At 55.7% G+C, this 20,695-nt stretch overlaps 1 protein-coding gene across 2 annotated transcripts; it reads right to left on the reverse strand.

Annotated features, from left to right (window-relative positions):
• Nucleotides 1-520: 520 nt before the first annotated feature.
• On the reverse strand, nt 521-18,976 carry LOC140192556 (3 beta-hydroxysteroid dehydrogenase type 7-like). Of its 2 annotated transcripts, none has more exons than XM_072250124.1 (7): nt 18,848-18,976; nt 7,182-7,374; nt 6,512-6,667; nt 4,725-4,833; nt 4,275-4,374; nt 1,816-1,978; nt 521-957 (listed from the first exon to the last, which is right to left on the reverse strand). In XM_072250124.1, exons 1-7 carry the CDS (start codon nt 18,965-18,967, stop codon nt 536-538), a joined length of 1,263 nt encoding a protein of 420 aa, XP_072106225.1. In that variant the 5' UTR covers nt 18,968-18,976; the 3' UTR covers nt 521-535. The 2 variants fall into 2 exon arrangements, with proteins under 2 accessions (XP_072106225.1, XP_072106226.1); XM_072250125.1 differs by lacking the exon at nt 18,848-18,976 and adding an exon at nt 8,359-8,406.
• Between the last annotated feature and the right edge of the window lie 1,719 nt (nt 18,977-20,695).

Raw genomic sequence — 20,695 nt, forward strand, 5'->3', positions numbered from 1 at the left:
GGTTGGAGGGAGAGAGGGAAGGGGAGGGATGGAGAGGGAAAGGGATGGATGGATGGAGGGAGAGAGGGAAGGGGAGGGGAAGGGATGGATGGATGGAGGGAGAGAGGGAAGGGGAGGGATGGGGAGGGAAAGAGAAATGGAGAAGGAGATGGCCTCAGAAGATCATTGACGTGGTGCTCATGGAGATGAGAACAATGTCTTTTTCGTAGTATTAAAGTCCAGCCAGACCACAGAATCCAATTCCAGGTCCAAAATCAACCCAGCGCTGAGGGACGAGTCACCACCGGGGAGAAGGGGGCAGGGGAAGGGAGTGAGGGAGAGGAAGAGAGGATGGAGTATGGGATAGTCATAGTCATACTTTATTGATCCCGGGGGAAACTGGTTTTCGTTACAGTTGCACCAGAAATAATAAATAGTAATAGTAATATTACTATTAGTAAATAGTAATATTACTATTAGTAAATAGTAATAGTCATGGGGGGGAGTACTGAGGGAAATGGGGGTTGCGAGGGAGATGGGTAAAACGTGGAGCGGATCAGAGCTCATGGAGACCCTGCAGGCTCTGCAGCCAGCGAATGGTGTGCGCCCGGGATTGCTCCCAGGTGTAGAGCGGCCGGTAGCCGAAGTGACGGGTGGCTTTGCTGGTCCGCACCGTGAAGGTTGAGCAGCTCATGAGCAAGGTGTAGCGGTTGAGTGAGGAGGCAAAGGTGCAGAAGGGGCGGAGGAAGAAGCCGACGAGCTCAACCAGGATAGTCAGCAGGAAGACCAGGAAGAAGGGGAGGACGGGCCGCTGCTGGCCGACCAACTTCACCCCGCAGGGCGCTAGAAACTCCATGTTGAAGTCCAGGAAGCTCCTGTCCGGGGAGTCGTCGTAACAATAGTAGACCTGTCCGCCCACCAGGCCGGGCTTCTCCCGCAGGGCGCGGGCTGCCAGCAGGTGCATCCAGACCACGTTTCCTGAGAGGGTCGGAGGTGTGGAGCAAAGGTCAGAGCCCGGCCGGCCACTCCAAAGCCTTTCAGTTCCACCCCCCCACCCCCCGCATTCCCTCAGCCGGACAGCCACACGGAGGCCTATCGGGTCCCAGAGGTGCTATCCCGCTCTACTTGCACCGGGCGCTGAGGCCTTCCCCCGCCACTACCACCGACCTGCCCCATTAGAGAGGCCGTTATTCCCCCCAAATTCCTGCTATCCTTTTTCCGTTCTGTCGGTTCGCGAGAGGCCATTCCGCCCCACTGAGGACGGCTAAACTCCTGATCTACCTGCCAGGAGTTCGGCCCCGGTGATACCTGCTACCCCAACGTCAGAGGCCATTTTGCTCCTCCCCCGACTTCCATTCCACTAGTATACTGATTAGGCCTATCTGCCCCTCTGATGTTCTGCTAGAACCCTCCCCAGTTCAGAGAGGCACTACAGCCTGATGTCCTGACAAGCCATTCTGCTGCTTTGTTCTCCATTATCCATCTCCCCGGTGAGTGCTGAGGCTACTCTGCCTCCCTCCTCCTACTAGGCGTACCACTCACTCCCTCAGCAACTACCTAGCCCCTCTATTTCACCTGTGCCCAAAATGAGACCTATCGGCCCTCTCTCTCTACTAACCCTCCTGCCTTACCTCGGCCACCAGTAAGACCTATCGGCCCCTCCCTCGCTACTAGCCCTCCTGTTCTGCCTGCACCCTCAGAGAGACCCATTGAACCCTTCCTCTCCCAATACCACTTCCTGATCCACCAGAATCCTCAGCGAGACCCGTCAGCTACTTGTTATCCCACCAGATACCCTCTGCCCCTCACCCCCTCCGCCGCGGAACACGGACTCACCCACGTAGGCATGCCCCATGCGGGCGTCCGCAGAGGAGAGACGGAAGAGGCGCCCCCTGCAGAGGGACGCTCTTTCAGCCAGGTTGCGGAGGACGAGGGCATCTTCCCCGTAGATACCGAGCGGACGCAGGGCCAGGGTGAAAAGGGTCTTCCCGGACGCTGTCTGTGTGTGGGGGGGGGGTAAGAGAGGGTGGGGAGAGATAAGAGGGCGGGGGGGAGGGGAAGGTGGGAGGTGAAGAAAGTGGTGAGAGAGGAGTCAGAACGAGGTGATCGATACGATAGCAACTACAATCGCTTCCCAACCCTCACCCCACTAGCGCATGGCGACTGTGTGGAAACAGATTCTTTGGCCCACTGAACGTATAATAGCCCACAGAACAATACAAGACAGGAGCAATCATTTGGTACAGAGTGCCTGTAGCAACCGCGAGGTCAAATTAAACCACTCTTCTCTGTCCGTACCCCTCCAGTCTATATGCATCCACGTATCTGTCTCAGAGACTCTTCAAAGCTTCCGCCACATCAGCCTTCACCACCCCGGACGCGCGTTCCAAGCACCCACTGCTCTCTGTGAAGAAAGTTGCCCCCCCCCACCATCTTTGAAATTGCCCCCTCTCACGTTACATGCATGTTCTCTGGTATTAGACATTCCGGCCCTGACGGGACAAAGATTCCGTCTGTCTATTCTGTCTATGCCTCTCATAATCTTATAAACCTCTGTTGGGGTGTCCCCCAAACTCTGCCGCTCCAGAGAACGGAACCCGGGTTTGTCCCATGCACAAAGAGTTGACAAACTCAGCCGGTCAGGAAGTTTCTCCGGACAGAAATGGGTGGTCAGCATTCCGGGTCGAGACTCTTCGCCGAGATGACGTGATGCTCCCCATCAGATACCCAAATTAAAGAGGGAGTGTCTACCCCATTACCCCTGTTACAGAGGGAGTCTCTACCCCATTACCCCTGTTACAAAGGGAGTCTCTCCCCCATTACCCCTGTTACAGAGGGAGTCTCTCCCCCATTAGCCCTGTTACAGAGGGAGTCTCTCCCCCATTACCCCTGTTACAGAGGGAGTCTCTCTCTCCCCCATTAGCCCTGTTACAGAGGGAGTGTCCCCCATTACCCCTGTTACAGAGAGAGTCTCTCCCCATTACCCCTGTTACAGAGGGAGACTCTCTCTCCCCCATTAGCCTTGTTACAGAGAGAGTGTCCCCCATTATCCCCTGTTACAGAGGGAGTCTCCCCCATTACCCCAGTTACAGGGGGAGTCTCTCCCCATTACCCCTGTTCCAGAGGGAGTCTCTCCCCCATTACCCCTGTTACAGAGGGAGTCTCTCCCCCCATTACCCTTGTTACAGAGGGAGTCTCTCTCTCTCCCCATTACCCCTGTTACAGAGGGAGCCTCTCCCCCATTAGTCCTGTTACAGAGGGAGTCTCTCCCTCATTACCCCTGTTACAGAGGGAGTCTCTCCCCATTAGCCCTGTTGCAGAGGGAGTGTCCCCCATTACCCCTGTTACAGAGGGAGTCTCTCTCCCCATTACCCCTGTTACAGAGGGACTCTCTCCCCCATTACCCCTGTTACAGAGGGAGTCTCTCCCCCATTACCCCGTTACAGACGGAGTCTCCCCCATTACCCCTGTTACAGAGGGAGTCTCTCCCCATTACCCCAGTTACAGAGGGAGTCTCTCCCCATTACCCCTGTTACAGAGGGAGTCTCCCCCATTAGCCCTGTTACAGAGGGAGTCTCTCTATCCCCCATTAGCCCAGTTACAGAGGGAGTCTCTCCTCATTGCCCCTGTTACAGAGGGAGTCTCTCTACCCCATTACCCCTGTTACAGAGGGAGTCTCCCCATTACCCCAGTTACAGGGGGAGTCTCTCCTCATTGCCCCTGTTGCAGAGGGAGTCTCTCTCCCATTACCCCTGTTACAGAGGGAGTCTCTCTACCCCATTACCCCTGTTACAGAGGGAGTCTCTCGCTCTCCCCATTACCCCAGTTACAGGGGGAGTCTCTCCCCATTACCCCTGTTACAGAGAGAGTCTCTCCCGCTCCCCATTACCCCTGTTACAGAGGGAGTCTCTCCCCCATTACCCCTGTTACAGAGGGAGTCTCTCTCCCTCTCCCCATTACCCCTGTTACAGAGGGAGTCTCTCCCCCATTAGCCCTGTTACAGAGGGAGTCTCTCCCTCATTACCCCTGTTACAGAGGGAGTCTCTCTCTTCCCCATTAGCCCTGTTACAGAGGGAGTGTCCCCCATTACCCCTGTTACAGAGGGCGTCTCTCCCCCATTACCCCTGTTACAGAGGGAGTCTCTCCCCCATTACCCCTGTTACAGAGGGAGTCTCTCTCCCTCTTCCCATTACCCCTGTTTAATACCAGTGTTGGTGAGGGGGTCTCCCCCGTCAGGGGCCGTTGTAACAGTGCAGATTTAGCGGGCTGCTCCCTGCGCTCCCCCGCGCTCTCACCTTCATCCCGTTTGCACCGCGGATAAGACCTTCGGCCTGGAATTTTGACCTTGCGTAGACTGAAGCAGGGGCAAATTCGTAAACCGTGTCCTCATCTCCTCTGGGGGTGAGACAACGGTGACTACTCAAATACTGTGGGGGAGGGAGGGGGACAAGGAGAGAGTGGGAATGGGAGAGAGGTGGAAGGGAGGGATATAGGACAGAGAAAGGAGGCAGGAGTGAGGAAGGAGAGGGAGATGAGGCAGGAGGTGGGGAAATGGAGGCAGGGAGAGGGGGCAGGTGGAGAGTGGGAAGGAACAGGGTGGCAGGTGAGAGGGGAGTAAGGGAGAGGAGGGGGAGAAGGAGAGGGTGGGGGAGTGGGAAGAGTGGGGGTGGGGAGTGAGGAGAGGGAGAGGGTGGGGAGTGGGGAGAGGGGGTGGGGAGGATAATGACTCAGGCTTGGCCTCTCACCTGTGGAACGGCTGCCCCTTGGAGTTGGGCCCCACTGCCTCCATGCTGCTGGTGTAGACCAGGGTCGGGACATCGTGCTGAACACAGGCATCAATCACGGTCTGGGTCCCTGTGCACACAAAGTTACCAAGGTCAGAGTGGTGCCACGGTCTCTCCAGCAGACCACACCCCCCCCCACCCCTTCCGATGCCAGGGTCCCCTGTGGGAGCTGCCCTTGGCCCCCTCGCGGAGTTCTCCCTCCCCTCCACCCCAGGGCAACAGCCCACGGCCCCCTGGTGAAGCTGCCTTATGATGGAACAGGGTCCCTGCAGAGCTGCCTGCAGCCCCTTGGCAGAACTGTCCACTGTCCCCAGGCAGAGCTGCCCCTTGCCGACCCCTGGTGGTGCTGCCAGTGACCTCCTGCCAGTCTTCCATGGCACCTTGACGGGGCTGCCAGTGGTCTGCTGAAAAAGCAGCCCCCTGGTGAAGCTGCCCTTGGGCCCCTGGCAGAGCTGGGCCCTGGTGGAGCTACCCATGGTCCCCTGGCAGAGCTGCCCTTGGGCCCCTGGTGGAGCTTTCTGTGGTCACCAGTGGAGGTAGTTTTTGGCAGAGCAGCAGCTAGCCCCCTGGTGAAGTACCAACAGCCACCAAGTAAAGCTGGGCCCTGGTGGAGCTACTCATGGTCCCCTGGTGGGGCTGTCCATGGTTCCCTGGCAGAGCTGGGCCCTGATGGGCTGCCCATGGTCCCCTGGCAGAGCTGGGCCCTGATGAGCTGCCCATGGTCCCCTGGCGGAGCTGGGCCCTGATGAGCTGCCCATGGTCCCCTGGCAGAGCTGGGCCCTGATGAGCTGCCCATGGTCCCCTGGTGGAGCTGGGCCCTGATGAGCTGCCCATGGTCCCCTGGCAGAGCTGGGCCCTGATGAGCTGCCCATGGTCCCCTGGCGGAGCTGGGCCCTGATGAGCTGCCCATGGTCCCCTGGCAGAGCTGGGCCCTGATGAGCTGCCCATGGTCCCCTGGCAGAGCTGGGCCCTGATGAGCTGCCCATGGTCCCCTGGCAGAGCTACCCATGGTCCCCTGGCAGAACTGTCCACAGTCCCCAGGCAGAGCTGCCCCTTGCTGACCCCTGGTAGTGATGCCAGTGACCTCCTGCCAGTCTTCCATGGCACCTTGGCGGGGCTGCCAGTGGTCTACTGAAAGAGCAGCCCCTGGTGAAGCTGCCCTTGGGCCCCTGGTGGAGGTTTCTGTGGTCACCAGTGGAGGTAGTTTTTGGCAGAGCAGCAGCTAGCCCCCTGGTGAAGTAGCCACCAAGCAGAGCTGGGCCCTGGTGGAGCTGCCCATGGTCCCCTGGCGGAACTGGGCCCTGGCGGAGCTGCCCATGGTTCCCTGGCAGAGCTGGGCCCTGGCGGAGCTGCCCATGGTTCCCTGGCAGAGCTGGGCCCTGGCAGAACTGCCATGGTAGATGTTCCTCTGGCAGAACTGCACAAAGCCCAAGACGATGAGCTGTTCAGGCCAAAGGATCGGGGAGTAAGGACAGAGATGGAGGGAATAGTGCTCGGGGAGGGGTGTCGAAGAGGGCGGAAGAGGCACACACAAAATGCCGGAGGAAATCAGCAGGCCAGGCAGCACCTATGGAAAAGAGTAAACAGTCAACATCTCGGGCCGAGACCCCTTCGTCAGAGAGGAGGCACCGTGGAATGGAGAGATGCAGAAGGGGCGTCGAGGACGGAGGGAAAGTCAAGGCGAGTGGGAACATTGCAGGACAGACCACCACCTGACCTCTCCCCCACCTCCCACCCCCCAGCCTTACCTTGTATGTTGATGGAGAGGATTTGGGACTCGGGAATGAGCCCCAGGAAGTCGATGACACTGGCGAGGTGGAAGACCAGGTCAGCCCCCTGGATTGCGCGGGCAATGTCCCCAGGGGAGGTGATATCCCCCTGCATCAGGGACACCCTGAGAGAGGCTACAGCAGAGAGGGGGCAGGTGCAGGGTGGGACAGGGGAGGGGGAGAGTAATGAATAGGAGGAGGAGCAGGAAGGAGAGGCGAGGGAGTGGAGGGAGACGGTCGGGATAGGAGGATGTGGAGGGGGCAAAGACATAAACAGGGAGGGAGTAAGGAGGGGAAGGGGCAGGTGGGAGAAGGGGTGGAAGAGGGAGGGACAGTGGAGGAAAGGGAAGGTAGGTTAAACAAATGGGGGAGGATGGGAAAGGGGAGACAGAGAATTAAAATTCAATTTCAATTCAAAAACGCTGAATCGACCCCAATCTAATCCCACTGACCCCACTCTCTCCACAACAGCCCTGTCCCGGTCCCCAAACAAATCCCACTGACCCCCCACTCTCTCCACAATCCCGCGTCAATCACCAAACTAATACCGTCACGATCTCTCCCCACAGCTCCATGCCAACCCTCTGCCCCTCCGCCTCCGCACAGCCCTGCTCCCACCCTCTCTCCCCGGCCTTGTGCCAGTCCCTACCCGTGCTCAGCGCCTCCAGCTCCCTGTCCAACACCATGTCGAGCACTCTGATCTCCTTCAGCTCCTCGCTGCGCTCTGCCAGCAGCCGCACCAGGTGCTTCCCCAGAAACCCGCAGCCTCCCGTCACCAGGCAGACCAGACCCTTCTCCCGGGGCATCGTGGCTCGCTCGGGGGCTCCCGTCAAATCCAGGGTCTGCGGGCGGTAGTCAGTGCCAGTAATGAGCAGGGGGAGAGAGAGGGAGCGCAGAGCGAGTGAGAGAGACAGGGGGAGAGAGAAAGGGAGCGCAGAGCGAGTGAGAGAGACAGAGGGGGAGAGAGAGGGAGCGCAGAGCGAGTGAGAGAGACAGAGGGGGGAGAGAGAGGGAGGGGTGAGCAAGAGAGAGAATCACAGAGTCAGGGAAGTGAGGAAAGAGAAAAGATCAGTGTCAGATTATTGTCACTGAAATATGGAGTGAAAGATGATCTTTTCTTGCGGCAGCTCTACATGCCAAGATGTAAATTTAGTGTAAATCACACATTAAAAATTGTTTTAAAAATGGGACTAATGAGGTAGTGTTTATGGGTTCAGATCCAACGGCAGAGGGGAAGAAGCTGTTCCTGAATCGGAGAAAGAGAAACAGGCCAGTCTTGAGTGGCATTGTGTGCGAGAGAGTGAGGATGGTGCAACACGAGAGGGAAGGGGGGGTGAGAGAAACTGGGAATGTGGGTGAGGAAGGAAGAAGGAGGGAGAGGGAGGTATGTGGGGGGAGAGACCTGGGGGAACGTGGGGGAGAGAGAGATGGGAGAATGTGGGGGGGGACATCTGGGGGAACGTGGGGGGGGGAGAGACATGGGGGAACATGGGGGAGAGGGAGATGGGGAACGTGGGGGAGAGGAATGGGGGAACGTGGGGAAAGGAATGGGGGAACGTGGGGGAGAGAGAGATGGGAGAACGTGGGGGAGAGCATTGGGGGTATGTTGGGGGAGAGGGAGAACGTGAGGAGAGAGGGGAACATGGAGAAGAGAGGGAGGACATGGGGGGAGAGGGGGGACATTGCGGGAGGGGAGAATGAGGAAGTAGTGAGAGGGACCAGCAATCCCTTAGCATTGGAGACGTAAGTGGGGGCAGTGGCGCAGAGAATATAGAATTGACCCAGTTCGCAGGTCCTACTGAATTTAACGAAATCAGCGGAATTACCTTTAAAAAAAAAACAGCAAAAGTTGAACACATCAACTCCAACTAAATGCGAGTGAGAATCTAAATGAATATGTTGAAGATGAAAACGGAAACTTCGTGACGTACTGAGAGCTGGAAGCTTCCTGTGGTTCGGGTGCTCTCGTTTCGCTCGGCAGTATTGCTGCTGACGGTAGACCTTTAATAGTATCTTTACCGAATTTCGGACATTTTCTCTTCTCCGAACACCGCCCCCCCCCGAATCGAAGAGGGGAGAAGAATTCCATAAGACCACAGGACATAAGAGTAGAATTAATGGGCCATTCGGCCCATCGAGCCTGCTCCGCCATTCCATCATGGCTGATTTACTATCCCTCTCAACTCCACCTCTTGTTTTCTCTCTGTAACCTTTGACTCTTTGATTAATCAAGAACCTATCTACCTCCACTCTAAAGATACTCAATACTTGGCCTCCACTGCTGCCAGTAGCAATGAATTCCACAGATTCACCACCTCCCAGCTAAAGAAATTCCTCCTCATCTCTGTTCTAAAGGAACGGCCCTCAATCCCGAAGCTCTGGCCTCTGGTCCTAGACTCCCCCATTATAGGAAACATCCTCTCCAAACCCACACTGTCTCGGCTTTTCAATATTTGAAAACTTTCAATGTGATGCCCCCTCACTCTTCTAAATTCCAACGAGTGCAGGCCCAGAGTCATCAAACACTCCTCAAACATTAACCCTTTAATTCCTGGAATTATTCTCGTGAACCTCCTCTGGACCCTCTCCAAAACCAACATATCCTTTCTTAAATAAGGGGCAAAAAGGCTCACAATATTCCAAGTGTGGTCTGACCAGCGCCTTATTAAGCCTCAGCATCGCATCCTTGCTTGTATATTCTAGTCCTCTCGAAATGAATTGCATTGCATTTGCCTTCCCTACCACCACTCAACCTACAAATTAACCTTCAAGCAACTCCCTTTACACCGCTGATCTTTTAATGTTCTCCCCATTTAGAAAGTAGTCTTCGCCTTTCTCCCTCAGCAAAATGGACCACACATACAATTCTCTACATTGTATTCCATCTGCCACTTTTTCCCCATCTGTCTACTAGATCACAGACCCCTTGCTTAATGCCATGGTCCATGGCATTAAAAGGGTTCAGAACCTCTGAAAGGCCTCCAGCAGACTCCTTGCCTCCTCCGGGATGGGTGGGGTCTTTGATTAGATTGGCTGGTTTCTCGGGACAGCGAGAGGTGCGGACAGGGTCCATGGGGGAGGCTGGTTTCTCGGAAGTGCTGAGCTGTGTCCACAACTCTCTGTGGGACGTGTGGTCACACATAAAGCCGTTACCGTACTAGACCGCGATGCACCCAGAAAGAATCCTTCCTAAGGTGAACAACAACATTTCTACCGGATTCCTTGGACGTAAAAGGTTGAGAGGAGAATTGATAGAGGTATATAGAATTATGAGGGAAAGGTAGACAAACCAAGTCTTTATTCCCGAGAACACAGGAGAATGGGCGAGGGGCGACCTTCGAGAAGGCTCAGGTTGACAAACACTGTCTTTTCCCCAGGGTAGAGGAGTCCAAAACCAGGGGCATATGTTCAGAGTGATAGGGGAAATTTAAAAGCGGCCTGAGGACTGGCTGAATGGCCACTGTGGTCAGCATGGACTATTGGGGCCTAAAGCACTGTTTTTGCAGTCTGATGCTCTAAAGCATTGGAGCCTTATCATTGGCCGAGGGTCCGTGGATCCCAGGTTGGGAATCCTTGCTCTAAAGCTTCACTTTACAGACCTCAGAAGGCCATGTAAATTAGTCTCCAAGGAAGTTCTCTCACAGTTTACAAATTAATCCCACTGCCCCGCACTCTCCCCACAACCGCGTGTCTCTCAGTCCCTCTCCCTCAGGGGGAGATCTGTACACTGACAGGTGTCTCTCAGTCCCTCTCTCTCAGGGGAGATCTGTACACTGACTGGTGTCTCTCAGTCCCTCTCCCTCAGGGGGAGATCTGTACACTGACAGGTGTCTCTCAGTCCCTCTCTCACAGGGGAGATCTGTACACTGACTGGTGTCTCTCAGGCCCTCTCTCTCAGGGAAGATCTGTACACTGACTGGTGTCTCTCAGTCCCTCTCTCTCAGGGGGAGATCTGTGCACTGACCGGTGTCTCTCAGTCCCTCTCTCTAAGGGGAGATCTGTACACAGACGGGTGTCTCTCAGTCCCTCTCTCTCAGGGAAGATTTGTACACTGACCGGTGTCTCTCAGTCCCTCTCTCTCAGGGGGAGATCTGTACACTGACAGGTGTCTCTCAGTCCCTCTCTCTCAGGGGAAGATTTGTACACTGACTGGTGTCTCTCAGTCCCTCTCCCTCAGGGGGAGATCTGTACACTGACAGGTGTCTCTCAGTCCCTCTCTCTCAGGGGAGATCTGTACACTGACTGGTGTCTCTCAGTCCCTCTCTCTCAGGGGGAGATCTGTGCACTGACCGGTGTCTCTCAGTCCCTCTCTCTAAGGGGAGATCTGTACACAGACGGGTGTCTCTCAGTCCCTCTCTCTCAGGGGAGATCTGTACACTTACCGGTGTCTCTCAGTCCCTCTCTCTCAGGGGAGATCGGTACACTGACCGGTGTCTCTCAGTCCCTCTCTCTCAGGGGAAGATTTGTACACTGACCGGTGTCTCTCAGTCCCTCTCTCTCAGGGGGAGATCTGTACACTGACCGGTGTCTCTCAGTCCCTCTCTCTCAGGGGAGATCTGTACACTGACTGGTGTCTCTCAGTCCCTCTCTCTCAGGGGGAGATCTGTGCACTGACCGGTGTCTCTCAGTCCCTCTCTCTCAGGGGGAGATCTGTACACAGACCGGTGTCTCTCAGTCCCTCTCTCTCAGGGAAGATCTGTACACTGACCGGTGTCTCTCAGTCCCTCTCTCTCAGGGGGAGATCTGTACACTGACCGGTGTCTCTCAATCCCTCTCTCTCAGGGGCAGATCTGTACACTGACCAGTGTCTCTCAGTCCCTCTCTCTCAGGGAAGATCTGTACACTGACCGGTGTCTCTCAGTCCCTCTCTCTCAGGGGGAGATCTGTACACTGACCGGTGTCTCTCAGTCCCTCTCTCTCAGGGGGAGATCTGTACACTGACCGGTGTCTCTCAGTCCCTCTCTCTCAGGGAAGATCTGTACACTGACCGGTGTCTCTCAATCCCTCTCTATCAGGAGGAGATCTGTACACTGACCGGTGTCTCTCAGTCTCTCTCTCTCAGGGGAGAGCTGTACACTGACCGGTGTCTCAGTCTCTCTCAGGGGGAGATCTGTACACTGACCGGTGTGTCTCAGTCCCTCTCTCTCAGGGGAGATCTGTACACTGACCGGTGTCTCTCAGTCCCTCTCTCTCAGGGGAGATCTGTACACTGACCGGTGTCTCTCAGTCCCTCTCTCAGGGGGAGATCTGTACACTGACCGGTGTCTCTCAGTCCCTCTCTCTCAGGGGAGATCTGTACACTGACTGGTGTCTCTCAGTCCCTCTCTCTCAGGGGGAGATCTGTGCACTGACCGGTGTCTCTCAGTCCCTCTCTCTAAGGGGAGATCTGTACACAGACGGGTGTCTCTCAGTCCCACTCTCTCAGGGGAGATCTGTACACTTACCGGAGTCTCTCAGTCCCTCTCTCTCAGGGGAGATCGGTACACTGACTGGTGTCTCTCAGTCCCTCTCTCTCAGGGGGAGATCTGTACACTGACCGGTGTCTCTCAGTCCCTCTCTCTCAGGGGAGATCTGTACACTGACTGGTGTCTCTCAGTCCCTCTCTCTCAGGGGGAGATCTGTGCACTGACCGGTGTCTCTCAGTCCCTCTCTCTCAGGGGGAGATCTGTACACTGACCGGTGTCTCTCAGTCCCTCTCTCTCAGGGAAGATCTGTACACTGACCGGTGTCTCTCAGTCCCTCTCTCTCAGGGGGAGATCTGTACACTGACCGGTGTCTCTCAATCCCTCTCTCTCAGGGGCAGATCTGTACACTGACCGGTGTCTCTCAGTCCCTCTCTCTCAGGGAAGATCTGTACACTGACCGGTGTCTCTCAGTCCCTCTCTCTCAGGGGGAGATCTGTACACTGACCGGTGTCTCTCAGTCCCTCTCTCTCAGGGGGAGATCTGTACACTGACCGGTGTCTCTCAGTCCCTCTCTCTCAGGGAAGATCTGTACACTGACCGGTGTCTCTCAATCCCTCTCTATCAGGAGGAGATCTGTACACTGACCGGTGTCTCTCAGTCCCTCTCTATCAGGAGGAGATCTGTACACTGACCGGTGTCTCTCAGTCCCTCTCTCTCAGGGGAGATCTGTACACTGACCGGTGTCTCAGTCTCTCTCTCTCAGGGGGAGATCTGTACACTGACCGGTGTCTCTCAGTCCCTCTCTCTCAGGGGAGATCTGTACACTGACTGGTGTCTCTCAGTCCGTCTTTCTCAGGGGGAGATCTGTGCACTGACCGGTGTCTCTCAGTCCCTCTCTATCAGGAGGAGATCTGTACACTGACCGGTGTCTCTCAGTCCCTCTCTCTCAGGGGAGATCTGTACACTGACCGGTGTCTCAGTCTCTCTCTCTCAGGGGGAGATCTGTACACTGACCGGTGTCTCTCGGTCCCTCTCTCTAAGGGGAGATCTGTACACAGACCGGTGTCTCTCAGTCCCTCTCTCTCAGGGGAGATCTGTACACTTACCGGTGTCTCTCAGTCCCTCTCTCTCAGGGGAGATCGGTACACTGACCGGTGTCTCTCAGTCCCTCTCTCTCAGGGGGAGATCTGTACACTGACCAGTGTCTCTCAGTCCCTCTCTCAGGGGGAGATCTGTACACTGACCGGTGTCTCTCAGTCCCTCTCTCTCAGGGGGAGATCTGTACACTGACCGGTGTCTCTCAATCCCTCTCTCTCAGGGGCAGATCTGTACACTGACCAGTGTCTCTCAGTCCCTCTCTCTCAGGGAAGATCTGTACACTGACCTGTGTCTCTCAGTCCCTCTCTCTCAGGGGGAGATCTGTACACTGACCGGTGTCTCTCAGTCCCTCTCTCTCAGGGGGAGATCTGTACACTGACCGGTGTCTCTCAGTCCCTCTCTCTCAGGGAAGATTTGTACACTGACCGGTGTCTCTCAATCCCTCTCTATCAGGAGGAGATCTGTACACTGACCGGTGTCTCTCAGTCCCTCTCTCTCAGGGGAGATCTGTACACTGACCGGTGTCTCTCAGTCCCTCTCTCTCAGGGGAGATCTGTACACTGACCAGTGTCTCTCAGTCCCTCTCTCAGGGGGAGATCTGTACACTGACCGGTGTCTCTCAGTCCCTCTCTCTCAGGGGAGATCTGTACACTGACTGGTGTCTCTCAGTCCCTCTCTCTCAGGGGGAGATCTGTGCACTGACCGGTGTCTCTCAGTCCCTCTCTCTAAGGGGAGATCTGTACACAGACGGGTGTCTCTCAGTCCCACTCTCTCAGGGGAGATCTGTACACTTACCGGAGTCTCTCAGTCCCTCTCTCTCAGGGGAGATCGGTACACTGACTGGTGTCTCTCAGTCCCTCTCTCTCAGGGGGAGATCTGTACACTGACCGGTGTCTCTCAGTCCCTCTCTCTCAGGGGAGATCTGTACACTGACTGGTGTCCCTCAGTCCCTCTCTCTCAGGGGGAGATCTGTACACTGACCGGTGTCTCTCAGTCCCTCTCTCTCAGGGAAGATCTGTACACTGACCGGTGTCTCTCAGTCCCTCTCTCTCAGGGGGAGATCTGTACACTGACCGGTGTCTCTCAATCCCTCTCTCTCAGGGGCAGATCTGTACACTGACCGGTGTCTCTCAGTCCCTCTCTCTCAGGGAAGATCTGTACACTGACCGGTGTCTCTCAATCCCTCTCTATCAGGAGGAGATCTGTACACTGACCGGTGTCTCTCAGTCCCTCTCTCTCAGGGAAGATCTGTACACTGACCGGTGTCTCTCAATCCCTCTCTATCAGGAGGAGATCTGTACACTGACCGGTGTCTCTCAGTCCCTCTCTATCAGGAGGAGATCTGTACACTGACCGGTGTCTCTCAGTCCCTCTCTCTCAGGGGAGATCTGTACACTGACCGGTGTCTCAGTCTCTCTCTCTCAGGGGGAGATCTGTACACTGACCGGTGTCTCTCAGTCCCTCTCTCTCAGGGGGAGATCTGTACACTGACCGGTGTCTCTCAATCCCTCTCTCTCAGGGGCAGATCTGTACACTGACCGGTGTCTCTCAGTCCCTCTCTCTCAGGGAAGATCTGTACACTGACCGGTGTCTCTCAGTCCCTCTCTCTCAGGGGGAGATCTGTACACTGACCGGTGTCTCTCAGTCCCTCTCTCTCAGGGGGAGATCTGTACACTGACCGGTGTCTCTCAGTCCCTCTCTCTCAGGGAAGATCTGTACACTGACCGGTGTCTCTCAATCCCTCTCTATCAGGAGGAGATCTGTACACTGACCGGTGTCTCTCAGTCCCTCTCTATCAGGAGGAGATCTGTACACTGACCGGTGTCTCTCAGTCCCTCTCTCTCAGGGGAGATCTGTACACTGACCGGTGTCTCAGTCTCTCTCTCTCAGGGGGAGATCTGTACACTGACCGGTGTCTCTCAGTCCCTCTCTCTCAGGGGAGATCTGTACACTGACTGGTGTCTCTCAGTCCGTCTTTCTCAGGGGGAGATCTGTGCACTGACCGGTGTCTCTCAGTCCCTCTCTATCAGGAGGAGATCTGTACACTGACCGGTGTCTCTCAGTCCCTCTCTCTCAGGGGAGATCTGTACACTGACCGGTGTCTCAGTCTCTCTCTCTCAGGGGGAGATCTGTACACTGACCGGTGTCTCTCGGTCCCTCTCTCTAAGGGGAGATCTGTACACAGACCGGTGTCTCTCAGTCCCTCTCTCTCAGGGGAGATCTGTACACTTACCGGTGTCTCTCAGTCCCTCTCTCTCAGGGGAGATCGGTACACTGACCGGTGTCTCTCAGTCCCTCTCTCTCAGGGGGAGATCTGTACACTGACCAGTGTCTCTCAGTCCCTCTCTCAGGGGGAGATCTGTACACTGACCGGTGTCTCTCAGTCCCTCTCTCTCAGGGGGAGATCTGTACACTGACCGGTGTCTCTCAATCCCTCTCTCTCAGGGGCAGATCTGTACACTGACCAGTGTCTCTCAGTCCCTCTCTCTCAGGGAAGATCTGTACACTGACCTGTGTCTCTCAGTCCCTCTCTCTCAGGGGGAGATCTGTACACTGACCGGTGTCTCTCAGTCCCTCTCTCTCAGGGGGAGATCTGTACACTGACCGGTGTCTCTCAGTCCCTCTCTCTCAGGGAAGATTTGTACACTGACCGGTGTCTCTCAATCCCTCTCTATCAGGAGGAGATCTGTACACTGACCGGTGTCTCTCAGTCCCTCTCTCTCAGGGGAGATCTGTACACTGACCGGTGTCTCTCAGTCCCTCTCTCTCAGGGGAGATCTGTACACTGACCGGTGTCTCTCAGTCCCTCTCTCAGGGGGAGATCTGTACACTGACCGGTGTCTCTCAGTCCCTCTCTCTCAGGGGAGATCTGTACACTGACTGGTGTCTCTCAGTCCCTCTCTCTCAGGGGGAGATCTGTGCACTGACCGGTGTCTCTCAGTCCCTCTCTCTAAGGGGAGATCTGTACACAGACGGGTGTCTCTCAGTCCCACTCTCTCAGGGGAGATCTGTACACTTACCGGAGTCTCTCAGTCCCTCTCTCTCAGGGGAGATCGGTACACTGACTGGTGTCTCTCAGTCCCTCTCTCTCAGGGGGAGATCTGTACACTGACCGGTGTCTCTCAGTCCCTCTCTCTCAGGGGAGATCTGTACACTGACTGGTGTCTCTCAGTCCCTCTCTCTCAGGGGGAGATCTGTGCACTGACCGGTGTCCCTCAGTCCCTCTCTCTCAGGGGGAGATCTGTACACTGACCGGCGTCTCTCAGTCCCTCTCTCTCAGGGAAGATCTGTACACTGACCGGTGTCTCTCAGTCCCTCTCTCTCAGGGGGAGATCTGTACACTGACCGGTGTCTCTCAATCCCTCTCGCTCAGGGGCAGATCTGTACACTGACCGGTGTCTCTCAGTCCCTCTCTCTCAGGGAAGATCTGTACACTGACCGGTGTCTCTCAGTCCCTCTCTCTCAGGGGGAGATCTGTACACTGACCGGTGTCTCTCAGTCCCTCTCTCTCAGGGGGAGATCTGTACACTGACCGGTGTCTCTCAGTCCCTCTCTCTCAGGGAAGATCTGTACACTGACCGGTGTCTCTCAATCCCTCTCTATCAGGAGGAGATCTGTACACTGACCGGTGTCTCTCAGTCCCTCTCTATCAGGAGGAGATCTGTACACTGACCGGTGTCTCTCAGTCCCTCTCTCTCAGGGGAGATCTGTACACTGACCGGTGTCTCAGTCTCTCTCTCTCAGGGGGAGATCTGTACACTGACCGGTGTCTCTCAGTCCCTCTCTCTCAGGGGAGATCTGTACACTGACTGGTGTCTCTCAGTCCGTCTTTCTCAGGGGGAGATCTGTGCACTGACCGGTGTCTCTCAGTCCCTCTCTATCAGGAGGAGATCTGTACACTGACCGGTGTCTCTCAGTCCCTCTCTCTCAGGGGAGATCTGTACACTGACCGGTGTCTCAGTCTCTCTCTCTCAGGGGGAGATCTGTACACTGACCGGTGTCTCTCAGTCCCTCTCTCTCAGGGGAGATCTGTACACTGACTGGTGTCTCTCAGTCCGTCTTTCTCAGGGGGAGATCTGTGCACTGACCGGTGTCTCTCGGTCCCTCTCTCTAAGGGGAGATCTGTACACAGACCGGTGTCTCTCAGTCCCTCTCTCTCAGGGGAGATCTGTACACTTACCGGTGTCTCTCAGTCCCTCTCTCTCAGGGGAGATCGGTACACTGACCGGTGTCTCTCAGTCCCTCTCTCTCAGGGGGAGATCTGTACACTGACCAGTGTCTCTCAGTCCCTCTCTCAGGGGGAGATCTGTACACTGACCGGTGTCTCTCAGTCCCTCTCTCTCAGGGGGAGATCTGTACACTGACCGGTGTCTCTCAATCCCTCTCTCTCAGGGGCAGATCTGTACACTGACCAGTGTCTCTCAGTCCCTCTCTCTCAGGGAAGATCTGTACACTGACCTGTGTCTCTCAGTCCCTCTCTCTCAGGGGGAGATCTGTACACTGACCGGTGTCTCTCAGTCCCTCTCTCTCAGGGGGAGATCTGTACACTGACCGGTGTCTCTCAGTCCCTCTCTCTCAGGGAAGATTTGTACACTGACCGGTGTCTCTCAATCCCTCTCTATCAGGAGGAGATCTGTACACTGACCGGTGTCTCTCAGTCCCTCTCTCTCAGGGGAGATCTGTACACTGACCGGTGTCTCTCAGTCCCTCTCTCTCAGGGGGAGATCTGTACACTGACCGGTGTGTCTCAGTCCCTCTCTCTCAGGGGAGATCTGTACACTGACCGGTGTCTCTCAGTCCCTCTCTCTCAGGGGAGATCTGTACACTGACCGGTGTCTCTCAATCCCTCTCTCAGGGGGAGATCTGTACACTGACCGGTGTCTCTCAGTCCCTCTCTCTCAGTGGGAGATCTGTACACTGACCGGTGTCTCTCAGTCCCTCTCTCTCAGGGGAGATCTGTACACTGACCAGTGTCTCTCAGTCCCTCTCCCTCAGGGGGAAATCTATGTGCCAAATTAGATTGTGGTCTAACCAGTTTAATTTAACCCGTTTGGTCTGTTTCCTGTGTAAACATGTCCCCGCCGCCGTGTCTTTTCAATGTTGTTAATGTAACTGCTTCCGACAGGCGGGTTGGAATCTTGTGTCGGTGGAGGAAAGGTCTGATCTCAAACCTCCGCTGCCTGCGTCTACACCCACTCACGGGGAAGGCTTTGGGAGTAAACCCCGAGGGTCGGAGACCCTAAGGCAGTCCCGCGTTGAGTTCAACGCTGACCGGGAACTCCTGCGACGCCGCTGGTGCCAAACCGTACCGCCCTCTGCCGCTCCTTCGGTTTCATCAGCTGGATGGAGAGCGGAACCCCGGTTCTCCTTTATGTACTGTCCAGGTCTGAGCACCGCATAGAAAGCTGGAACGGAACATCCACGGTCGAACTCGACCAACGATGTAGCCGGCTTTAGCACTTCCTTCGGCAGCTCGTTGCGTTCCCCGCTCACCCCTTCCCGCTGGGTGAAGAAGTTGCCTTTCAGACTGCTATCTAACTTTTCCCCTCACACCTGTGCCCTCTGGTTCTGGATTCTCCAACCCTGGGGCATTTGTGCCCTGTTCAGGGTCATTGTCTGGCTACAGAATGAAGTTGGGACCGATCGGACATCTCCCCGATGGTATTGCGTGGGGGTTGAGAATCTGCTTGTACCTCTCAGCAGTGAGGATTCCGTTCATCCTGACCAGATCACCAACTCGACTTGAACACGCACAACCCCGAATCTTAAACACAAAATACTCTGCAGGCGCTGGGGTCAAAGCAACACTCACAACACGCTGGAGGAACTCAGCAGGTCGGGTAGCATCCGTGGAAAAGATCGGTCGACGTTTCGGGCCGGAACCCTTCGTCAGCCCCGAATCTGCAGGGAACCTCCGCCGTGTTTCACCCATCCCCGTCGCGCTCTCCGGCTCTTCTGCAAAGTGTTCCGGCCCGAAACGTCGACCGATCGTTTCCACGGATGCGGCCCGACCTGCTGAGTTCCTCCAGCGTGTTGTGAGTGTTGCTTTGACCCCAGCAGCTGCAGAGTATTTTGTGTTTACTATAGATAAACTACCTCCCGTTTGAGCCAAAATTTTCAGATTTTGTCCAGAACACTTGCTATCAAAAATCTATTCATCCCAAGTGGAAACAAAGCCAGGAAACTTGCCGACGCACGAAAACACAAGGGCCGAGGCGCTGAGTAAGGCAGCAAGTGCTTTCATCTGAAAAAGGTCAAATTTTGACATGTTGGGGCTATGCAACACACACAAGATTCAGCAGGCTAGGCAGCGTTATTGGAAAAAAATACAGGCGACGTTTCGGGCCGAATCCCTTCGGCAGAACCGAAGAAAAAAAAGCTGAGGAGTAGATTTGAAAGGTGGGGGTGGGTTTGGGAGGGCAGGGGAGAGAGGAACACCAGGCGATAGCTGAAACTTACTGGCATGGGAATGGGAAGTGGAATTAAAATGGGTGGCCACCGGGAGTAGGTTCTCGGCGAACCATTTTCTCAATATCTCTGTCGGGTCTCACCGACATGCAGGAGTTCACACCGGACAACCAACAGACTCACGGGTGAAGTGTCGCCTCACCTGGAAAGGACTGTCTGAGGCCCTGAGTGGTGGTGAGGGAGGGGACGCAGCACTTGTTCCACTTGCAAGGATGAGTGCCGGGCGGGAGATCAGCGGGGAGGGACGGACGGGCAGGGGAGTCGCGTAGGGAGCTGGTCCCTGCGGAAAGCAGGAAGTGCGGGGGTGGCGAGGGAAAGATGTGCTTGGTGGTGGGGGAAGTTTCGGAGAAGTATGTGCCCACCAGCCTCCGCGTCCGGCGTATAATTCTCACCCTACCTCCTTTCCTGCCCGTCGCCTCCTCTTTCTTTCTGCCGTGATCTTCTGTCTCTCACCAATCACCTTCCCAGCTCTTCGCTTCACCTGTCACTTACCGTCTCCCTCTTCCTCCTTTCAAACCTGCTCCTCAGCATTTTTTCTCCAGTCCTGCCGCAGGGTTTCGGCCCGAAACTACTTTTTCCATAGACGCTGCCTGGCCTGTTGAGTTCCTGGTGTCTGTTGCTCGGATTTCCAGCGCCCGTGGCTTTCTCTGGTTGGTGACTGCGTTGCTATTTCGCTTTTCACTGGGTATTTTACCCTTGTGACCTCCAGTAATTCTTTTTGTCTTATTACCGGCAAACAACGCTTTTCACGACATATATCAGCGATTAACAAGCAGACTGTGATTCTGCAGGTGGTCCTGTTTTGACTTCAGCTTTCAGATTTCCACTGTAAGCTGTCATTTGACCCTCGTACCAGTTGCTGCACCGGGCGAGCTGGAGCCGGCCAGTGTGGCTGGGGTGTCAGGAGGCAGAGGTAGAGGGTGGAGGCTCAGAGATATGGCCTCGCTCTGAGGATTGGAAGCGGGTGGTACCTGGATCAGCAGTCGGCGGGTAAAGAGGGATCAGAATGGAGAGGTACTGTACTGTATCTGAGATAGGCAGCACACTGGGCCAAGAAGGTCTGATGTGGTGCACAATCTTCCCCCTCTCCATTAACACCTCACTTCCCCCTCCGTGATCCCCATCCTCCCTCCCTACACCTCCTCTCCATCTGTTAATCCCTCACTCCCTGTCTATGACCCCCACCCTGCAC

This window comes from Mobula birostris, unplaced genomic scaffold, assembly GCF_030028105.1.
Source record: "Mobula birostris isolate sMobBir1 unplaced genomic scaffold, sMobBir1.hap1 scaffold_165, whole genome shotgun sequence".
NCBI classification, from domain to species: Eukaryota; Metazoa; Chordata; class Chondrichthyes; order Myliobatiformes; family Myliobatidae; genus Mobula; species Mobula birostris.